The sequence below is a fragment of the Archocentrus centrarchus genome, chromosome 18 (genome assembly GCF_007364275.1).
Source record: "Archocentrus centrarchus isolate MPI-CPG fArcCen1 chromosome 18, fArcCen1, whole genome shotgun sequence".
Taxonomy (NCBI): Eukaryota; Metazoa; Chordata; class Actinopteri; order Cichliformes; family Cichlidae; genus Archocentrus; species Archocentrus centrarchus.
The window spans coordinates 8622922-8641846 of NC_044363.1; the positions used below are offsets into that span (position 1 = coordinate 8622922).

An 18925-nucleotide genomic window follows, 5' to 3' on the forward strand; every position below is an offset into this window, starting at 1 on the left:
TTTCTCATTAGCTGGCATCACTTTTTTATTATTATTATTATTAAGTTCTGCCGAAGTTTGAGCTTCTCGTCACGGTACTGCTGAAGGTTATAAAAGAAATGTATTTAATAATATGAATTTTTTTCAAGCTCTTATTTGCGGAAATCGGTACGTTTAGCCTTTAAATGTGAAAATGGAGATCAAGAAAGAAGAAAAGCATCCTCTTGCGCCCTCTAGTGGTAAAACCTCATTCTAAGATAAGATAAAACTTTAATGATCCCACGACGAGGAAATTGGCGTATTACAGGAGCTCAAGGAGAGAAGAAGGATAAAATAAAATAAAATAATATAAAATAAAATAAAATCTGTCTCTAAGTATTAACCCTGCGACAGATTGGCGATCTGTCTAGGGTTTACCCTGCCTCTCTCCCTGTCACACCTGGGTTAGGCTCCAGCACCCCCCTCACACTCTAAACAGGATAAGCGGAAGAGAATGTATGTGTGGGTGGATGCGATGGATGGAGCACCCCCTCAGCCTGCTTTGCTGTAATGTTTGGCTTCTGACACAAGATGGTGACTCGTCGACAGAAAGTCAGGCGCAGCACTTTAATGGAGCTGGAGTTGGTGCGTGGGTGTGTGGACGGGTGAAATACTGTATGCGCCGCCCACGGCCAAGCCCAGGTCAGAAGTCTGAAGTTGTGAATGAAATGTTCAGTGTGCCTTCGTGCGCCCTGCTGACCTGATTAAAGGACCGCAGGTGTGTGAAAAGAGAATGAAACATTTAATCAGTTTCATTAATTATAGCGAAAAAAACACTTTTGTCCTGTGGTGATGTTTCATCGTCTTTTCGTGGTTGCTGGCCTGCTGTCGTCTTACACAGGTGAGAAAGAGCGCCTCGTTGCTTTAACTTCACTTCGCAAGTCCTGCTTGCAACGGCGGTGTGTTCCCACTAAAGACTAAACAACAGTTAATCAGAGGGGAAGGGGGCTTAACGAGGGCTAAAGAGCATCAGGCAGTTTCATGAAAGGCGAATTAAAAGGTCAGTTAACCGCAAAGCTTTGATAGCAAAGTAGATTATCACTGTTATCAGAATAAATATCACAGAAGCCAACAGATAAAAATAAACTCCATGTTTTTCTGGGTTGTTTTAAAAATTCTTATGTGTAGCGTGTGTCACAGCAAGTCTTTATTATAGACAGAACTATAAATACTTTATTGATCCTGCAGGGAAGTAATTGTTACAGCAGCAAGAAAAATAGTGCAATCTACAATAAATAAACAACGAAGTGAGAGCAGAAATGCCACAGGCACCGAGCACAAAGCTATATTCATACAGTTTACTATTCAACAGTGAAAACAAACTAAAAAAATAAAATATATAAATGTAGGTAAAAAGAGTAATAGACTGACATTGAGCAAATTGCATTAATAAATAATCTGTACACTAAGAGTGAAAGACGCTCTTAAGAAGACATAATACAGAAATGTGTGTGTGGCTGTGAGCATAACATAATTTAATGAGGCAACTCAGTCTAATGCTTGTCTCTCAGCAGCAAACAATACTGCCATTGTTTGTCTTCCTACTACTATCACTGCCACATGAAAGTGCTTACATAAACTACTTCATCTGCTAATAAACTGTGCCGAACCGGTTTGATGGAAAACAAACATTTCGAGTCCTTAGTTCTAGATTTAAATCTGATAAGACCTTTAATCTTAAACTATATAAACATATATGCAAAAGCAGTACGGTTCGGTCAATTTGGATTTAATATTTATTTATTCTGTATTATTTATTCTGTGTTAGGGCAGTGAGATTACAGCACAAATAATTATAATCACAACGCTTTGGCCAGTGCTGAGATTATGATTATTTAAAATGATTACTCACAATTTTTGGAGGAAAATTGTGCTTTTAGTGTATTTTAAAATAAATATAAATGAATCCTAATATAATTAATGTGAAAATGCATTAAAGAAAGCCAGAAAAGCAAAAAAATAAAATAAAAAATTAATTTTGAAGTAAACCATACATGTGGCAGTCCGGTGGAGTGTGAATTCTGACCTTTAAAGGAGAGTTGGGGGACTGAAAGACAAAAACAAAAAGCACGAACACAACTGTGACACGCAAAGAGATGCAAAAGATTTATTTTTGATCATTTTGTTTATGGCTGAAGGCCAAAATTGAAAATGAAATGAAATAATAAAAGCAAAGACTAACTGCATAGCCACACACACACACAAACACACACACACACACACACACACACACACACACACACACACACACACACACACACACACACACACACACACACACACACAGACACACACAGTGGAAAAAGTGCACCTGCAATTCTACCTTTGTTCTCAGGCCATCACTTCAAGCACACTAAAACCACTGTGCAAACCGCGTCACATGTGCTGCTATTCAACATTAATATTAAAGGGTCATTAGTCAAATACGCTGCGTTTTCAGTGACCTTTCAGTGTGACCTGTGAAAATCCCCACAGAGACACAAAGCATGTCAAGAGTTGTCACTTAATTGTATGAGGAAATATTCTGGTGACAAAGCCTCACAAGCATTTGCGTCATAGGAAAACACAGCTGTGATGTTTTGCAGATAACACCATAGAGGAGTCATTACACATTAATGTAGCTGATTATGGAAATTTGTCCTTGAAGAAAAGAGTCTTGCCGGTCCTCCGGTTTTCTTCTGTCAGGCTCTTGTTTGGGGAAAAAAAATTGAAAACTTATCTAAATGACCTTCGCTTTCAGTGGCCATAGAGATACAAATTCTGACAATTCTTCCAGAAGCACATTTGTGAGGTCAGACACTGATGTTGGGTGAGAGAGCCTGGCTGCTCGGATTTATCCCAAAGGTGCTCTGTCAGGTTCAGGTCAGGACTTTGTGCAGGCCACACAAGTTCTTCCACACCAAACTCACTCATCCACCAAACGGAAAGTCGTGATTTGTGCGTTGCACTTGGTGATCTAAAGCGGTCTGTAGTGATCGACTCTGCAGAAAGTTGGTGACCTCTTTTAATTATGTACCTCAGCATCCACTGATTGCTGACCAATCGCTTCCTTTTATTTATGATCCCACTAACAGCTGGCTGTGAAATATTTAGCAGTGAGGAAACTTTATGGCCTGACCTGTTGCACCGGTGGCCTCCTGTCACGTACTGCGCTGGAATTCACTGAAATCCTGCGAATGACCCATTTTTCCACAAATGTTTGTAGAAGCAGTTGGCATGCCTAGATGCTTGGCCGTGGGAGGGATTTGAACACTTGAGTTCAACTAGGTGAGTGAATGCTTTTGGCAGTATAGTGCATGTTATCCCCTCCAGTGGATGCTGTGTCCACTTCAGTGTCTCCTTCCAGCTGGGCATCCCTGAAATCACCCCAGGGGAATCTTCCAAGAGGTTTCCAGAGCTGCCTCTAAAGCTGACTCTATGTAGGAAGCTCATTTTCCTGGTCATAGGTAAAGGTTGGAAAATTGAAAAAATGCAGGCTTTGCCTTCTGTCACAGTTCTCTCTTTACCTATAACATGACAGGTTAACAGGTTGTTTATGAAGAAGACACCTGAAACACTTTAATTAAAAAGTTGAGACTTTTAATATATTAAAGAATCAGAAAGTCACACATGCACATGCGGGGACTCGGAGGAGACAGCAGGCCTGTGTGTGCTCTGTCTCTCTCTCCAAGCTCGTGTTCCTGTCTAACCATAACATTTTTATACTGTCAGCCTCCTCTTATCTAAACATAAACAATCTCTCGGTGCTACGAGTTGACCTTCGTCACTCGGTCTTGTTCAAGCTGGTTTTCATGACTCAGATTCGTCAGCTGTGGAGTCATAAATCACATCTTCTTTCTGATATTTTAATTTGTCATAGAGAAATCTTGTCCAGATTAATGACAGAACATGGTGAGATTGGTGATGCTTTAATTGTATGTCCTTGTGGCCGGTCCTCAAGATAAGATGCACTGAAACAGAGAAGTTATTCTAGTACTTTCTGATCAGTTGCTCTCTTTCTGATGTATTATTTAATTGTTTATTATTTGGTTGATCCACTGTTTTATTAATTCATTTACTGGAGTTTACCTTTAAACTTTTGTCCTTTTATTCATTGAGTAAAAAATAATCCCAAACAAACACATAGAATAATGCAGATCACACGTGTCCATCTCATCTAGAGGGAACAACTCTTCCCTCAAAGTAAAGCTTTACATATATTGTTTAATGTCTACTCAATATCTTTTCTTTTTTATAATTTTGATATGATATAGGTGATTAATCTTCTGTTGTTTTTGATTTTATTTTTTTTTAGGTGGATCTCTCGCACACGGTCACACAGAGCGGGTTGTGGCCTTTGCTGGAGGAGATGTCATTCTGCCGTGCAGTTTCAGTATTTCTGACGACAGCGAGTTTCCGACTGTCGAGTGGTCCAAAGAAGGCCTGAAGCCAGACGTGGTCTTCTTGTACCGGGACGGCTGTGAGACCTACGAGATGAAGAATCCAGCCTTCGAGTACAGGACGAGCCTCATCATGAAAGAACTGAAAGATGGGAACATCTCATTACGGATCTCCAATGTGCAGGTGTCTGATGCTGGAAAGTACCAGTGCCTCACGTTCCTGAAAAAGGCCGGCAGGAAGGTTACAAGAGTGGAGCTGGTCGTGGGTAAGTCCATTTCATAAAGTCTCTTAAATATGTACAAAAAAACACCCTCCATATGATTCCAACTACATTATATTAAGTTTTTTGTTTGTTTGTTTGTTTTTGTTTTGTTTTTTTATGGTTAGGTTTGTATTTAATCATTTTTGCCAGATTTGGAATTTCTCATATCCAATTATAACAGAAGCATCGTGAGGCCAGAACGATTTAAAATGTAACATCTTCTAGTTTGTGAAATTATGCATCTTTAGCATGTAGCTAAAACACAGCCTGAGTTTACCTACCAGAGCAGATATGCCCTGGAAGGCTGGCCAGTGTCTTCTTAGAGCACTTTTCCTGCTGTTCAAATCTTCTGTTTACAGAGCAAACTGCCTTTGAACTGTGACACATGCAAAGCTGCCCTCGTTAAGTTCAAAGATAAAAATACAGTATAGTAGGTCCAAGAAAAGAAAACCTTAAACAGCTGTTCTTATTCATAAAATCATTGTAAATGATGCTGGATGTTGATTGGACAAAATGCATGTTTGGGAAAATACAGAACAAAGATGAGTTTGAATACAGAAACAGCCATTAGTTGCAGCCTTAAAGTGGTGACAAATACGGTAAATATGGCACATGAGCACATGCTCCTGGCTGTGGGTTAGGAGGTAGAGCAGGCCATTTACTATTTGGAAGGTTGGTGGTTCAATCCCTGGCTGCTCCAGTCTGCAAGTCAAAGTATTCCAAGGGGCGTGATGTTGAGTCCCGAGCTGCTCCTGGTGTGTTCATCGTAAGCAGATGTCGAAAAAAGTGTTTTTATGATTGTATGAATGGAAACATGTTGTATAAGTGCTTTGAGTGCTCGAGTAGAAAAGTCATATATAATAACCAGTCCATTTACCACATTAGCAAACTGAGTAAAAGTATTAGCTGTGAATATAAAAATCAGGAGGTGTGGATCACAGTTATGAATTATGCTGAGAATCGGCTCCAATGTAGGGTTTGGTCTTAATGGGTTTAAAATGTGATCTTGGCCTCAGTCCTTTCTGCAGGGATGTATCACAGCCAAGGCTTTAAGTTCAGTGTGTGTGCACGTTTGACAGTTTTTTTTGTTTTTGTTATGTTAGGTGTGGCGTCACCAGTTAAACTGGTTTGTTATTAACCTCATAGCAAACACCCCGCTGGCCTGTGTAACCTTAAACCTTCTTTAATCTGTGTAGCTGTGATTTGGTACAAGCTGCTGTTGTCAGTGATGAAAAGGAGGAATAGAGAAAAATCAAATGTTAGATTTTATGTTAAGGGATTAACTTTTTCCTGACACCTGTTTTATAAAGAAATAGCTCTTTAAAGTTCTGTGCTCACGCTTTTCATTCATATTTTATATAACTGTTTGATTACTTTGATTCCACAATTGACAGATTAATCATTACTCTAAAGCAGGGTTGTCCAAACTTGCGGCCCGCCGGCCGCTTCCGGCCCCGCCCACTTCCGGTCCGTCAATCGATGTCAAAAATAACATACAATTTGGCCCTTTAAGTTACTTTTTTTGACATTTCGCTTAACCCTCTTAATTGGAGGGGAAGGCGAAATGTCAAAAAAGTAACTTAAAGGGCCAAATTGTATTGTACTTGCGGGCCTCAAGTTTGGACACCCCTGCTCTAAAGCAAACACTGTCTGACTGAAATTAATAATACATAATTATAGCCTAACATGTCTTTGTTAGACACTGTGAGTTATTACTCTAATTGTAGAAGGCACAATAACCTTGTGCCTTCGGTTAGTCATTAGATTAGTCATTTTTAGCAGCTGCATGCACTGTGGGAGCACTCCCTACAAATCTGTTTCTCTTCATAAGCATTTCTGAAAAGTCTTTATTCTGGTTGTTCCCCTGAAGTCACAGCCCTTAGGCCAGTCATTGCATCACTACTGCCTGCCTGTCTAAAATCCACGTGCTGCTCTTAAAATGACATCAGTGTTTTGCTACTTTTCAGACTTTCATATTATATTATTTGAGTGATATTTGGACAGTGTAAAGTCTAAGGTCCTGTGACAGTGACCGTGATTGGGAATCGGTTCACACCAACTTTCTTCAGAAGAACCGACTTTTTCAGGAAGCAGATTTTGTGTGTGTTATTTAGAGTGCCTTTTTTTTCTTCTGCAGAAGTCAAGAGGTCTATGAAAAACATGTTTGTTCAAAGCAGATCAGCATTAGGATCTGACGTCATAGGTTTAATTATAAAAAACAATACCATGGCAGGTTATTCAGAAATGATAATGCATGCGTGGGATGACGGATTCTGTGGGTCACACCTTCTGTTCTTGTCATTTTACAGTGGCTGTCTCTGAGCCAAAGATCTTACTTATTCCAGCCGAGGGCGGTGGCTTGGCTCTGCATTGTGAAGTCGGCTGCTGGCTGCCAGAGCCTCGGATAACATTTCTGGATGACAAAGGAAAAAGCATCTCTGCAGAAAACCCAAGCAGAGACCAAGATCCCCGTGGATGCTTCACTGTGACACAAAGAGCCACTCTATCAAGAGCTACCAGCAGGTTGTGCTTATGTTAATATAGTGGTTTAAAAATGAGAAAGATGCTCGTCTTAGTGTTACATGTTTTACAACCACCCCTCATTTCTTTATATTTTGTGAAGAAAATGGGAGAATGCATCCATAATTCGCTTTCCCTATAAATTCCATGTAATTTCACTAAGTAGTTGCCAGGAATAGTTCTCACATAATGGAGCACCATCAGTCCTGGATTGGCCTCCCCAGACCCAGGACCTCCTCATACTTGAGGCAGTGTGGAGTCATCTTGGGAGTGAACAGAACAAAAGTCAGTCAACACCCAAATGAGAGCTTTGAATTTCTTTTAGGAAGCCTGGAAAACTGTTCCTGAAGACTAAAGGGAGCCATATCATGCAAAATCCACTTTTTTAGCCCTTAAATACATTTTGTTGTGTACTTTGAGTGTGTAGGGGTGCATTAAATTTAAATGCATTCCGTCCCGGCGCTGTGTTATATTGTTTTTGGGTCATAATTTTTTGTCTGTTCAGTTTTCTCTATTCCCTGTTACGTTTTCTTGTCTATTATGTCACAGTATTTGCTGTGGAACTGCTAAACAAGGTCATGGACTTCCGGTCAACCAATTCGTGAATCCGCCATTTTTTTTCTCACAGTGATTTTGTAGTCCAAGTTCAGTTATGCCGAAGTTACAAGTAGACAGGTCAAAAGAATAGAATAGAATAGAATGCCTTTATTGTCATTATACAGGATGTACAATGAGATTGGAATGTCCAGTTGTTGGGTGTATTAACCCCCAATCCTTAAATCGCTCCCCGGCATCAGAGCCTCTTAGAAATGCCTGTTTCTCTGCCAGTAGATAATCGTATCGCTGCTATCAAACTACAAAAATGTCCGAACGGGGTGGAGTAGAACACTCTGCAACCTGGAGGGGGGCGGGGCGTGAAATTTCTCATTCACAGTTGAAGCGAAAACGAGCTGCTCTAAGATGTGCATCAGAAAAGGTGTGAAACAGTGAAGCTACAATAACGAGGAATTCAGACCAAACCATTGCAGTTCTGCTTTAAATAGACCACAAGTGAATGATTTATATATGAAAAGGAAGGATTTAAAAGCATGATATTTAAAGAAATTACAAGAAAGCTGCCTCACTGAGTTCAGGCTGTTTTAAAGAATGCCAAAGATTAACTTTCAAGCTAGAACTGAAAACCTAAACTGTAATCCCATGTTTCAATGAATCGCTGCATTATTACTGCACCTATTCCCCACCTTACTAGCAAAATATAAAGAAATGAGGGCTGGCTCAAGAATTTTGCCCAACAGTGTACCTAATAACTACCCTTTCATTAATGTAACACTAAAGGTTTTATTTATCAATTGTGTCCTTCTCATCTCAGTGTCACCTGCAGAGTTCACCAGTCAGAGTTCAACCAGACCAGGGAAACAAAGATCCTCATACCAGGTGTGCAGGAGTGTCACTGTCATACTTGTACATGCTAACACCCAAATTCACATTTGATTTGAATGCACATCCATTTGCCATCCATGTGGTGCTGACCCATAGTTTTGACTGGGATTTCATACAATTGCTGTAGGTGGGTTTTTATCAGATCACCCTTTGCTCTCCTGTTGCTTTCAACATACAGGATATTGCTAAAAGTGTTCACTCATCCATCCAAATCATTGAATTCTGGTGCTATAATCACGTCCATAGCCACACGTGTCAAACCAAGCACCTAGGCATGCAGACTGCTTCTACAAACATTTGTGAAAGAATGGGTCGCTCTCAGGAGCTCAGTGAATTCCAGCGTGGTACAGTGATAGGATCCCACATATATCAAGCCCATAAACACACTTCTTAACCCTGTGGAAAGCCTTCCCAGAAGAGTTGAAGCTGTCACAGTTGCACCGGGTGGGCCAACATATTTTATTCTGTTTGGAATGAAGAGCGTGGCTTAAATTTCTTTATTTTGAAGTCTTTATTTTAGCAGGCAGGAAACAACTCAGTCAGACCTATATGAGGCACCTTCCACCTTAACTGTGTTGTTGATGAACACCCTTGGTGTTGTCTGGCATGATGTGGAATTCTCACCCTAGTGGCCAAATAAGGAAATCTGCCACGACATCGGATCTTTATTTCGCACCATTAACCCTTTAACAATCCTGGATTTTTTTTTTTTTTTTTTTGGCAAATTGTTTTGGGACCAGATACGGGCCCTAGTATTGTTAAAGGGTTAAGCACTCATTGGACTTAAACACTTGCACACATGGCATACCATCTATAAATGAAACATTAGACAATCTGTTCATGTGTCAACACAATGTGATGTCATTTCAGATTTCTGCATGAAGGTTCATGTTGGTTCCTTTGCCATCGCCGTTGCAGGAACAGCTTTGTGTCTCTTGGTTGCAGCTGGAGTGATTTCCCTTTTATTTAAGAAATGTGGCCAACCTGGTAAGTCACAGTTCTGATCAGGGGAAAAAAGCGTGGATATAGGTTAACACAAGCATTTTAGAAGCAACACACCATAAAGGGCTGCCACTGAGATTCTGAATGTCCTACAACTTTAGTAGAACACAAAGGACCAACAACACCAACTCACTCCTCGGGTGAATAAGGTTATGACATTTAAGGGCAATAAATGTGTCGTATCTTAAGAAATTTAAGGAACAGATTTGGAAGGACAACCCACAGACATGTCCATTATTCACTCCCGTAATCCTGCATCATCACTCCTCAGTTTTTGGGAGCTGATGCTAGTTTGCCGTTTCCAGCTGTTTTCTATGTCTGGTTATGTAAAGTGGTAACTTTGTCATTTCTGGTGTTATTAGCCTCATTTTGATGCTTTCGCGTTTGATAAGCTTCAGTTTCTGATGTGTTTTAGCATAAATAAGCTGCCACAATGTCACACATTTGCTTTATGGACAAAGTTTTTAAGATCTCTTTTTTTGTTGTTTGTGTGTTTACGCAGCAGTTGTAAATCAGCAACAGTCTGTGAACTCGTCAGATCAGAGTATAACGTGTGAACTGCCCCTCCTCCAGCCAAGAGTTAACAGCATGGACAGCTGGGTAAATGGCGGCACAGGGCAGCTGAAAAGCGAGTCCGGGTTTCACATGGAAGATGAGACCCTCTGTAAACAACCGAAAAACAAAGTTACTCGCCTCAGCAGGACAGTTATTATCCGAAGCTATTCCACAGCCACACCAGCACCTGCCCACCCATCTCAAAGAAGGCCCCGTATTTTCAGCAGTCCAGATATTTTCAATATTTATTCAGAGCAGTCCAACTCTTCTTTAGCTGACCGCAGCCTCTTGAAGATCAACTCTGCTGCCTCACCCCATCCAAGAACCCTCCTGCGCAGGCACTCCTCGGTACTTCCATGTTTACATGACTTTAATAAGCGCTACAATCTCCTGGAAGATTTCACCGAAGATGATGAACTGATAGCTTTTAAAGATCAAAAATGAAAGGAAATTTCACTTGTCAATTGCAAGTATGTGGCCATAGTGACTTTGTTTAATGATTCGTTTTAAACCATGGAATAAAAAGCATCGCCTCGGGGAGAACTACAGGAGGTGGCTGGGAAGATGGAGTTCTGGGCATCTGCTGTTCCTGGGCCCTGAATTCCAATGAAAAGAACTGAGACAGTTTATCCGTATTTCCAGGAAACTAAGCTGACTTGATACAGGTACAGGTGGTGGGAATTTTCTGCATTGCCTGTCAAAATGTGGGACCAGAACATGATATACAGGGATTGTGTTTCTCGTTCTTGTACATAAGCGGCTCATTGAGCTTCATAATAAGGGTTAGGGTTCGTTTGTGTTTTTACTTGGGAGAATTTGTTAAAATTAGTGTAGCTATGGGAGTGTCTCCTCAAAGAAGCCGTTTCAATTCAGTTCAGTTCAAACCTTTGTTGTCATTGTACACAATGCAAAGAATTTTGCTGTAATGGTAAATCAAATTGGCACACTCACTTCTTGCACTTTAAAAGCTTTTTACGTTTCACTAAGTTATTGTCTTTATAGTGTTGTGTATTAATGTTACTATTTTTTTTCTTTTATCAGTTATGTATTTGTATAAACTCTGTAGATGAAACACTTTTGCATTCACTATACTTTTTGATATTGTGCTCTGTTTTAGTGCTCAATAAAAACTTTATCTCACCATGTTTCTATCAGGTTTTAAGAAAAAGATCTCGGGCTGGGCGCTTACTTAGTTCAGTAAAGGGGGCTCTGCTGGTCATCCTGGGGTCTGAGTAAGTAAACAGGGTCAGCAGGCGTCTTCCTTACTGTCTTTTTTGTTGTTGTTGTTAGGTTTTAAAAAAAGTCAAAAGTTTGATGGCAGGCATTTCAAAAATTTTTTCATGTATTTTTTTTTTTGCCTGTTTTTCATGTTCTTACATTTTTAACTATCGTGGACTCTTTTATGCATTGTATGAAAATTATTATTATTAATGGCAAAGCCATGTGTTGCGCACAGGAGACAGGGAGCATACAAACATATGACATTCCATCCTGTATGTCCATGTGCTGTAGCACATGGACATAGATATTACACTATGGTCATTACAGGATGATGAAGATTATTAAAAATGTACATTTTGATCACTTTGATAGCATCTTCAGTTACTATTAAGCATTGACGTCCACCATGAAACCTCTCCTGGTATGAAAGCTGATTAAAAAATTATATTTTGCAGATTTCTGCAAATGATCTTGTATAAAAATGTCATTCTAAAGTAAGGCTGGCTCGTGCCTGAATACCAGTATGACTAAATCTATGTTTATCTAAAGACGTGACCCCGGGGATCTCCAAGGATGATGAAATAGATCTTTTATCCCCTGGATGAGTTTATGTGCAACCTGTAGGAAGCAATAAAAGCGCAGCGTTCTTGAACGCACTCCCCACACACTGACGGTATCGGAGTGAAGTCCAGTCAATCACAGCGGCTCTGACGTATTGACGTCATGCTTTCAGACAGGTGCGCTGCTTCATTAACTTTTACACTGTATCAGTGATTAGAGCAGGGCTCTTCAACTCCAGGCCTTCAGAGCCCCTGTCCTGCAGGTTTTAGATGTGTCTCTGCTTCAACACACCTGAGTCAAATATAGAAGTCTTTAGCAGGACTCTGGAGAACTTGACTGCATACTGAGGAGGTAATTCAGCCATTTGATTCAGGTGTGTTGGATCAGGGACACATCTAAAACCTGCAGGACAGGGGCTCTCGAGGCCTGGAGTTGAAGAGCCCTGGATTAGAGGGAAACTTTGACCTTTATCCTTTGGTCATCTATCCGTGTCTTTTCCTGTTTGCAGACCTGCTGCTGCAGCTGCTTGGGCAGGGTTAGAGTATTTCAACCGCGGTCATTACATTATATACATTATATTAGTTTAGCTAGAACATACATTCCCCTCCAATGAAGAGGGTTAAGCGAAATGTCAAAAAAGTAACTTAAAGGGCCAAACTGTATGTTATTTTTGACATCAATTCGCGGACCGGAAGTGGGCGGGGCCGGATGCGGCCCGTGGGCCGCAAGTTTGGAGACCCCTGCTTTACAATCACAGGTTGCAACAAACATGTTATATACTTCTATATTATTGTAGGGTCTTTACCCACAGTACAAAGTGCCTTGAGGCGAGGTGATTTGGCGCTATATATATAAAATTGAATTGAATTGAATTGAATACCCGCCCACTCATTATGTGGTCACATGGGTAAGAGTGCTTATTGTCCAAATAAGGAAAGACATGACAACTACGGCATCTAATCACACACGTCAGGAATCGGGAAAGTAGTTAAGGCACAAAAATATACACACAAAAAATGCCTGCGTAATAATATAGACTACTGATAAATGAGTAAATTGCAAATCAATGAGGCAATATAATAATGATCATAAATATAGACGTGCAGAACAGTCAAAATGGAATGCCAACAAATAACAATATATAATATAATAGAAAAAGACCCAATAAATAATATAAGCAATACACTAAAACGGAGTGGCAAAAAAACTCAAGGACAATGAGAGAATGAATAGGAATTATAAATAGGAATTATAAAAAAGGTCTCAGATCAAAATCTTCATTAAGTCCATGAGGAGCAAATGTATTTAAAGCATAGATCCAATAGGCTTCTCTCTTCAAAATAAGAGTATTCTTTAACCCATCTCTCGCCCTGTGGGATAGGCTCTAAGTCAAAATGGAAACACATGAACCAAAGCAAAACAGCACAAGACACAAAGACTGTCCAAATGCCCGAACAGATGAGTTTTAAGCTGCTTTTTAAAGGATGCCAGAGAGTCAAGGGTGTCCCTTCACTTTCAGACTGGCACATAAAATCACAAGAAAGCCTCTACAAGAGAAGAGCTGAGAAACAAGCCTGCAGAATGGAAGCGGAGAAGAAGGTGGGGACCTCACCCCAAAAAGTGAGAACCAAGATTTCAAATACTTCAGATTTCTAATCTAAACTTCATTAATCGTGAAGAGCATAGTATCAAACTACCCCTATCATTTTCAGACCATCTGATGAATAAAAACGAGCCCAGGACAACACGAGGGTTAAAAAAATATGAACATTGTTGCCACATAGAGTATACCTGCTTAATCTGTCATCATTACATGGTTATCATGACGCTATTCTCTGTTCTCCCCTTTATAGCACAATCTGTCATGAAGGTGTCCCAACAACGACTCTGATTCTGCTCAGATTGGCTTAAATAGGATTCTAACTGTAAACTGTATGATTCTAACATTGTTTGAATGTAAACTCTGTACTCATTTCAGTTTTACAGCCATCCTGCCTTTGTTTACGACTGAATTCATCAGTTACACATATTTTCATGGGGTGATGAAAGCCTCGTTTGTTGTATTGCTTTCTATGATTTTATATTTACTTAAGATTTTTTTAAAAATGACAGTGCCTAAGTGAAAATGTCGTTGGTCTCATAGTGATTAAAGGCTGAAACAGTCATAACAGGAAGAAGTAAGTGAGGCACGTTTGTGTTTACTGTGTTGAAGTGTGAGATTAGTTTCTGCAGAGTTTACAGTCACTGGGATTAACTCAAGGCTTGTATTTACATTTGCATCTCATTGTAGCAAAAGGTTGTTGTGTCAGCAGTACAAGTGAAACTCATATTCTTCTGTGAGGGAGGTACATGTTTCCTCCTGTTTACGATTTTTTTTTTGAGTGCTAGTTATGTTTCATTATTTAGTCCACATTAGTTTCCATAAAACCTGATAATCACTCTGATAGCAAAACTTGCAATAATGTCATATATTAATTATTTGTTATAATATTTTAGCACTATTACTATTATTCCTACTACTGTTATCTGAGAGCCCATGTTGGTTTGCTAACTTGGATTCTGGAGCAACAGCAGTTTCTGGGCCTCCGGTGCACCCGTGATTGGTCAACAGAACGCCAACTGAAAGGAAACCAGAGAGCGCCCAGTGCCAAAAGACTCGTCCTTTTCCCACATCAAGCACTCATATGATATCAATTTATAGTGATTCATATGTCTATGTCTGTCAGGTCACTGCGGCAGATTTAGGATCACATTCATGCCTTTTTAAAGAACTTTCGCCTGTTCCAGACACCTAAATGGAACAGCTTATAATGGAAAAACTGGAAATCCCAGTTGTTTGGGATTCCTCTCTCACTCCTAATGAAACCGCTCTCTTTTACTCATCCGGTCATGGAGCACGTGTGAGTGACACTAAAGTATGTTGCTCAAAGAAAGTCACTAAGATAACCTTCCTAGTTTTTACAGTTGGTATTTGCAGATCTGCCTACACGTGTGCCGCCTGACGGGAGGATGAATCATGACAGCTATCTGCTGTCACTGTCAGGGCAGGAAAAATACACGATTGTGTAAAGGTCAAAGAGCGCAAACAGTTAAACCTGAGGAACTCACAGATATCGCTCAGCTGTGAGTTATTAGCTCCATGTGAGCACTAGAAATGGCGGAAGGAGACAACCTGAAACTGTTTAAAGGTAAAAACACAACCACACATGAGGCCACATGAAGTTTGGAGGTCTTGTAGTGATCGACTGTGCAGAAAGTTGGTGACCTCTGCGCACTATGCTCCTCAGCATCTACTGATGCTGCTCTGATTTTAAATGGGCAACCACTTCATATCTGAGTTGCTGTCATTGCTTCCTCTTTGTTATAGTACCACTAACATCCCACTGGAAGATTTACTACTGACAAAATTTCATGACTGGACTTGTTGCACAGGAATTCACTGAGCTCCTGAGAGCGACCCATCCTTTCACAGACATTTCCAGAAGCAGTCTGCATGCCTGGCTGCTTGGTTTGTACCTATGTGGCTGTGGGATTTCAGTAATCTGGATCACTTTCAATTTTCCACTACTGCAATTTTCCACTACTGCATCAACTATGTCATGGATGGATGGATGTCATTAACCTTTGTCTACTCGGTCCCATAGACTCATCCTGGTTTTCATTTTAATTCTATTTTTTCCCTGATCTCCCCAAGCAGTCACAGCACATAGCTGCTCCTACCGAACACTTTTCAGCTGAAGGTCTTTCCCTGTTAAAAGGGAATTATTCCTCCCCACCTCTGCCAAGAGGTGGGGAGACAATGTGACGTTGCCAAGTTGTGGTCTTTTCATGTATTTCTGTGAATTCTTTGTGTCACAATCCCTCTGAGTCTAAATTGACATGACACTGGCAACCAGTTTGATGGTTTAAGCCCAGTCAGGTCTGAATGATGAAAGAGGAGAACATACTGTAGTTTTCCTCACGGACTTTGGCTAACTGTACTGTGTACACCCACCTAAAATATTAGGACAAAGATGGCTGCAGAACTCACAGCAGTGTTGGGTAAATCAGAGAGCCTGGGGAAATTAATTGAGTCACTAGGAGAAAAATATTAGCACGGACAAGATAGCTTGTTGGAGAGCTGTGCATATAAATAGTAATGAAACTGGTTATTCAGGAAGGGTGAAGCTTTTTCTGAGCCAAAGCTCTCGGTGGTTTCAGCTGAAGGAGGTGGGGCTGTCTCTGGCCTCAGGTAACATTTCTGAGTGGCCAAGGAATCGACATTCCTGTTGAATATGCAAAAGGAGAACGAGATGGAAGTTTCACCGTGAACCAGAGAATTACTCTGCACAAAGCTAGCTGCAGGTTAGCATTATTCTTCAATCTTTTTAACCAAAGTGGTAAATTATGTTATATAGCATAAACAAAAATAATGTCATCAGTCCTCATTTTTCCACATACCTCCAAACATTTCTCAGGCCCCTCAGAAGCTGCTTTACATCATGGAGAAATCCACATTATACTACAGACTTGATGTTGCGTTATGACATCATCAGTGCAATGTGAACTTGTGACCTTAGGGTAATCGGACACTGATGTTCATGATTTCTTTACCTGTCCACGAATCCAAATCTCTGTCTAACTCTCTGCTGTCTTCCAAGCTAACATGTTCATGAAAACCTTCAGAGATTTGCACGTACACTGAGAATGAGGAAATGTAAACTTTATGATCATTCATTTCCCATTTTTTCTAGGTTCACCTCACAATGGAAAAAAAGGTGTAGAGAGTGTTCCTGTCTGTAAGTGTTATGATGTTCAGTTATGTTTCATAAGTAAAATTATACACAAACAGGTTTGACACAATGACGGCAAAAGTGAGCTAAAAACATGCAGGTTTTTTTTTTTTTTTTTTTTTGTACCATCCATCCATCCATCCATGCATCCATCCATCCATCCATCCATCCATCCATCCATCCTCTTCTGCTTATCCTGTCCAGGGTATATTACCACAACACATTACACATCTGGGCTTGTGTAAAATAATATAAAAATTGATTTATTCATTCATGAAATTGTTTTCCAGTTTTAATGTACATCTGTGTTCTCCTAAACAGATAAAAAACAGAAGGTGAGAAAGGGTGTATGGTGCAGACACAGATCATATTTATAAAATGATGCGATCATATGTCAACACTATATTTGATTTTCCAGCTGTCTGCATGAGCCCTGACGTTAAAACCACTGCCTCTGCTGTTGGAGGGCTCACTTCAGTCGCACTGAGATTAGCTGTGTTCATATGTAACTGTGTTCAGTTAAAAGAGAAGGCAGAGCTGAAAAGTGAAAGCATGCCAAGAAATACACCAACTACTGAGCAGCAGAGTGCCTTGGAAAACGAAATGTTTTGTAGTGACCTGCCGGTGCCACAAGATGGCAGATGAGCAGCTTTCAAAGAAGAACCAACCACTGGCAGTATGATGGAGACCACAGACCTCAAAGTGCTTCACTGATCTCACTGGTCAACAAAAAAAAAACGTTTTTTCTGCCACCTGAGGAAAAACAACTGATTTTTACTAATTTGGGGACGCTGGTTCCAAATTTGCAAACAGAATTTCTCTAGCACGTCAGGATCTTGAGTTACGTAACTATGCCAATAAATGCCAATCACCAAACTCGACATCAAAGATTTTATTAGAAAAGTACGCCATGAACACCCAACAGGTGAAAAAGAGACACAGATACCAAAATCAATCGTGATTCTGATTATAGATTTGGAACCAGCCTGAAATGCCTTACATCAGGTATTTTTTTCTAGGTACCAAAATCAATGTTGACCAGTGTATGATGTGACAATATGTGAGACGTGATTAATTACTAACAGCCTTATACTTAAAGACAGCTTGTTTCAAATTTAAAGAGGTAGTAGCAACAGCCTTGCTTTTAGTGTCAACATCTGCTTTATGAGAAAAGAAGACCTCTGAGGCAGCACGGTGGAGTGGTAGTTAGTACTGCTGCCTCACAACTAGAATGCCATCTAGAAGGTGTGGGTTTGAATCCGCCTTGGCCCAGGCCTGTCTGTGTGGAGCTTGCATGTTCTCCCCATCTCTGTTTGGGTTTCCTCCCACAGTCCAAAGACATGCAGTTACTGGGGTTAGGTTTATGGGTCACTCTAAATTGCCCATAGGTGTGAATGTGGATGGTTGTCTGTCTCTCTGTGTTGGCCCTGCAACAGGCTGGCAACCTGTGCAGGGTGTACCCTGCCTCTCGCCCTGTGTTAGCTGGGATAGGCCCCAGCTCACATTACCTTCAGGTCATGAAAAAGAACGTATTTGACAACATTCAGCAGTCCTGTGAAAAACTCAGCACAGCTCCTGTTACAGTAGCTTGTGAAATCATCTTCAGCAGCAGCAGCTTGCTGCTTTAAGTGAGTACACATTATCTGTATGATTTTATCAGTCTCACTCACTGTTGTTGAGTAATTTTGGCCTACCCATCTTTACAGAGTTGCCTCAGTTTATTGAGGTTTGTGGGAGCTGCTCTCTTAAGGTTCCACCAATGATTTAACCAGGTTGAGGTCAGGACGTTGGCTGGGCCTTTGCAACACTTTGATTCTTTTCCTTTGAAGACAGTCTGCTCTAATTTTTTGCTGTGCTAGACGTGTTCCATGACCTAGTTTCATGGACATGTAATGGCCTCCCATTTGACTCTGATACTTTGGTATACAGAGGACTTTGTGGTCCACTCAGAGACTGCAAGGTGCACAGCTCCTGTGGCTTCAAAACAAGCCCAAATCATTACCCGCCACCACCAAGTGGCGTGGTGAGCCTCAGATGTGGCTCCTGGGCTTTTTTTTGCAGTTTCTCTGAGCATTGCACAGTCTGTGGCATTGTGTTAACACGCACCAGAATGCTTCAGATCAGCAAACCTCTGTTTTTCAGATGTGCTCACACTATGAGCACCTGGCTGTTATTTACCCACTCAATGCCTATG

The 18925-nt window shown here is 40.6% G+C and overlaps 1 protein-coding gene across 1 annotated transcript; it reads left to right on the forward strand.

Annotated features, from left to right (window-relative positions):
- Positions 1 to 645: 645 nt before the first annotated feature.
- Positions 646 to 11228, forward strand: LOC115796687 (selection and upkeep of intraepithelial T-cells protein 1-like). The gene is made up of 6 exons (XM_030753053.1): positions 646 to 859; positions 4313 to 4663; positions 6970 to 7183; positions 8550 to 8614; positions 9491 to 9607; positions 10125 to 11228. Exons 1-6 carry the CDS (start codon positions 811 to 813, stop codon positions 10619 to 10621), a joined length of 1293 nt encoding a protein of 430 aa, XP_030608913.1. The 5' UTR covers positions 646 to 810; the 3' UTR covers positions 10622 to 11228.
- Positions 11229 to 18925: the final 7697 nt, after the last annotated feature.

Bases quoted from the DNA above. Each gene is read 5' to 3' on its own strand.
- LOC115796687 (XM_030753053.1), top strand. From the start codon at position 811: ATGTTTCATCGTCTTTTCGTGGTTGCTGGCCTGCTGTCGTCTTACACA. The intron at 7,184-8,549 runs GTTGTGCTTATG...TTCTCATCTCAG, and splicing joins CTATCAAGAGCTACCAGCAG to TGTCACCTGCAGAGTTCACC. The intron at 9,608-10,124 runs GTAAGTCACAGT...GTGTTTACGCAG, and splicing joins TAAGAAATGTGGCCAACCTG to CAGTTGTAAATCAGCAACAG.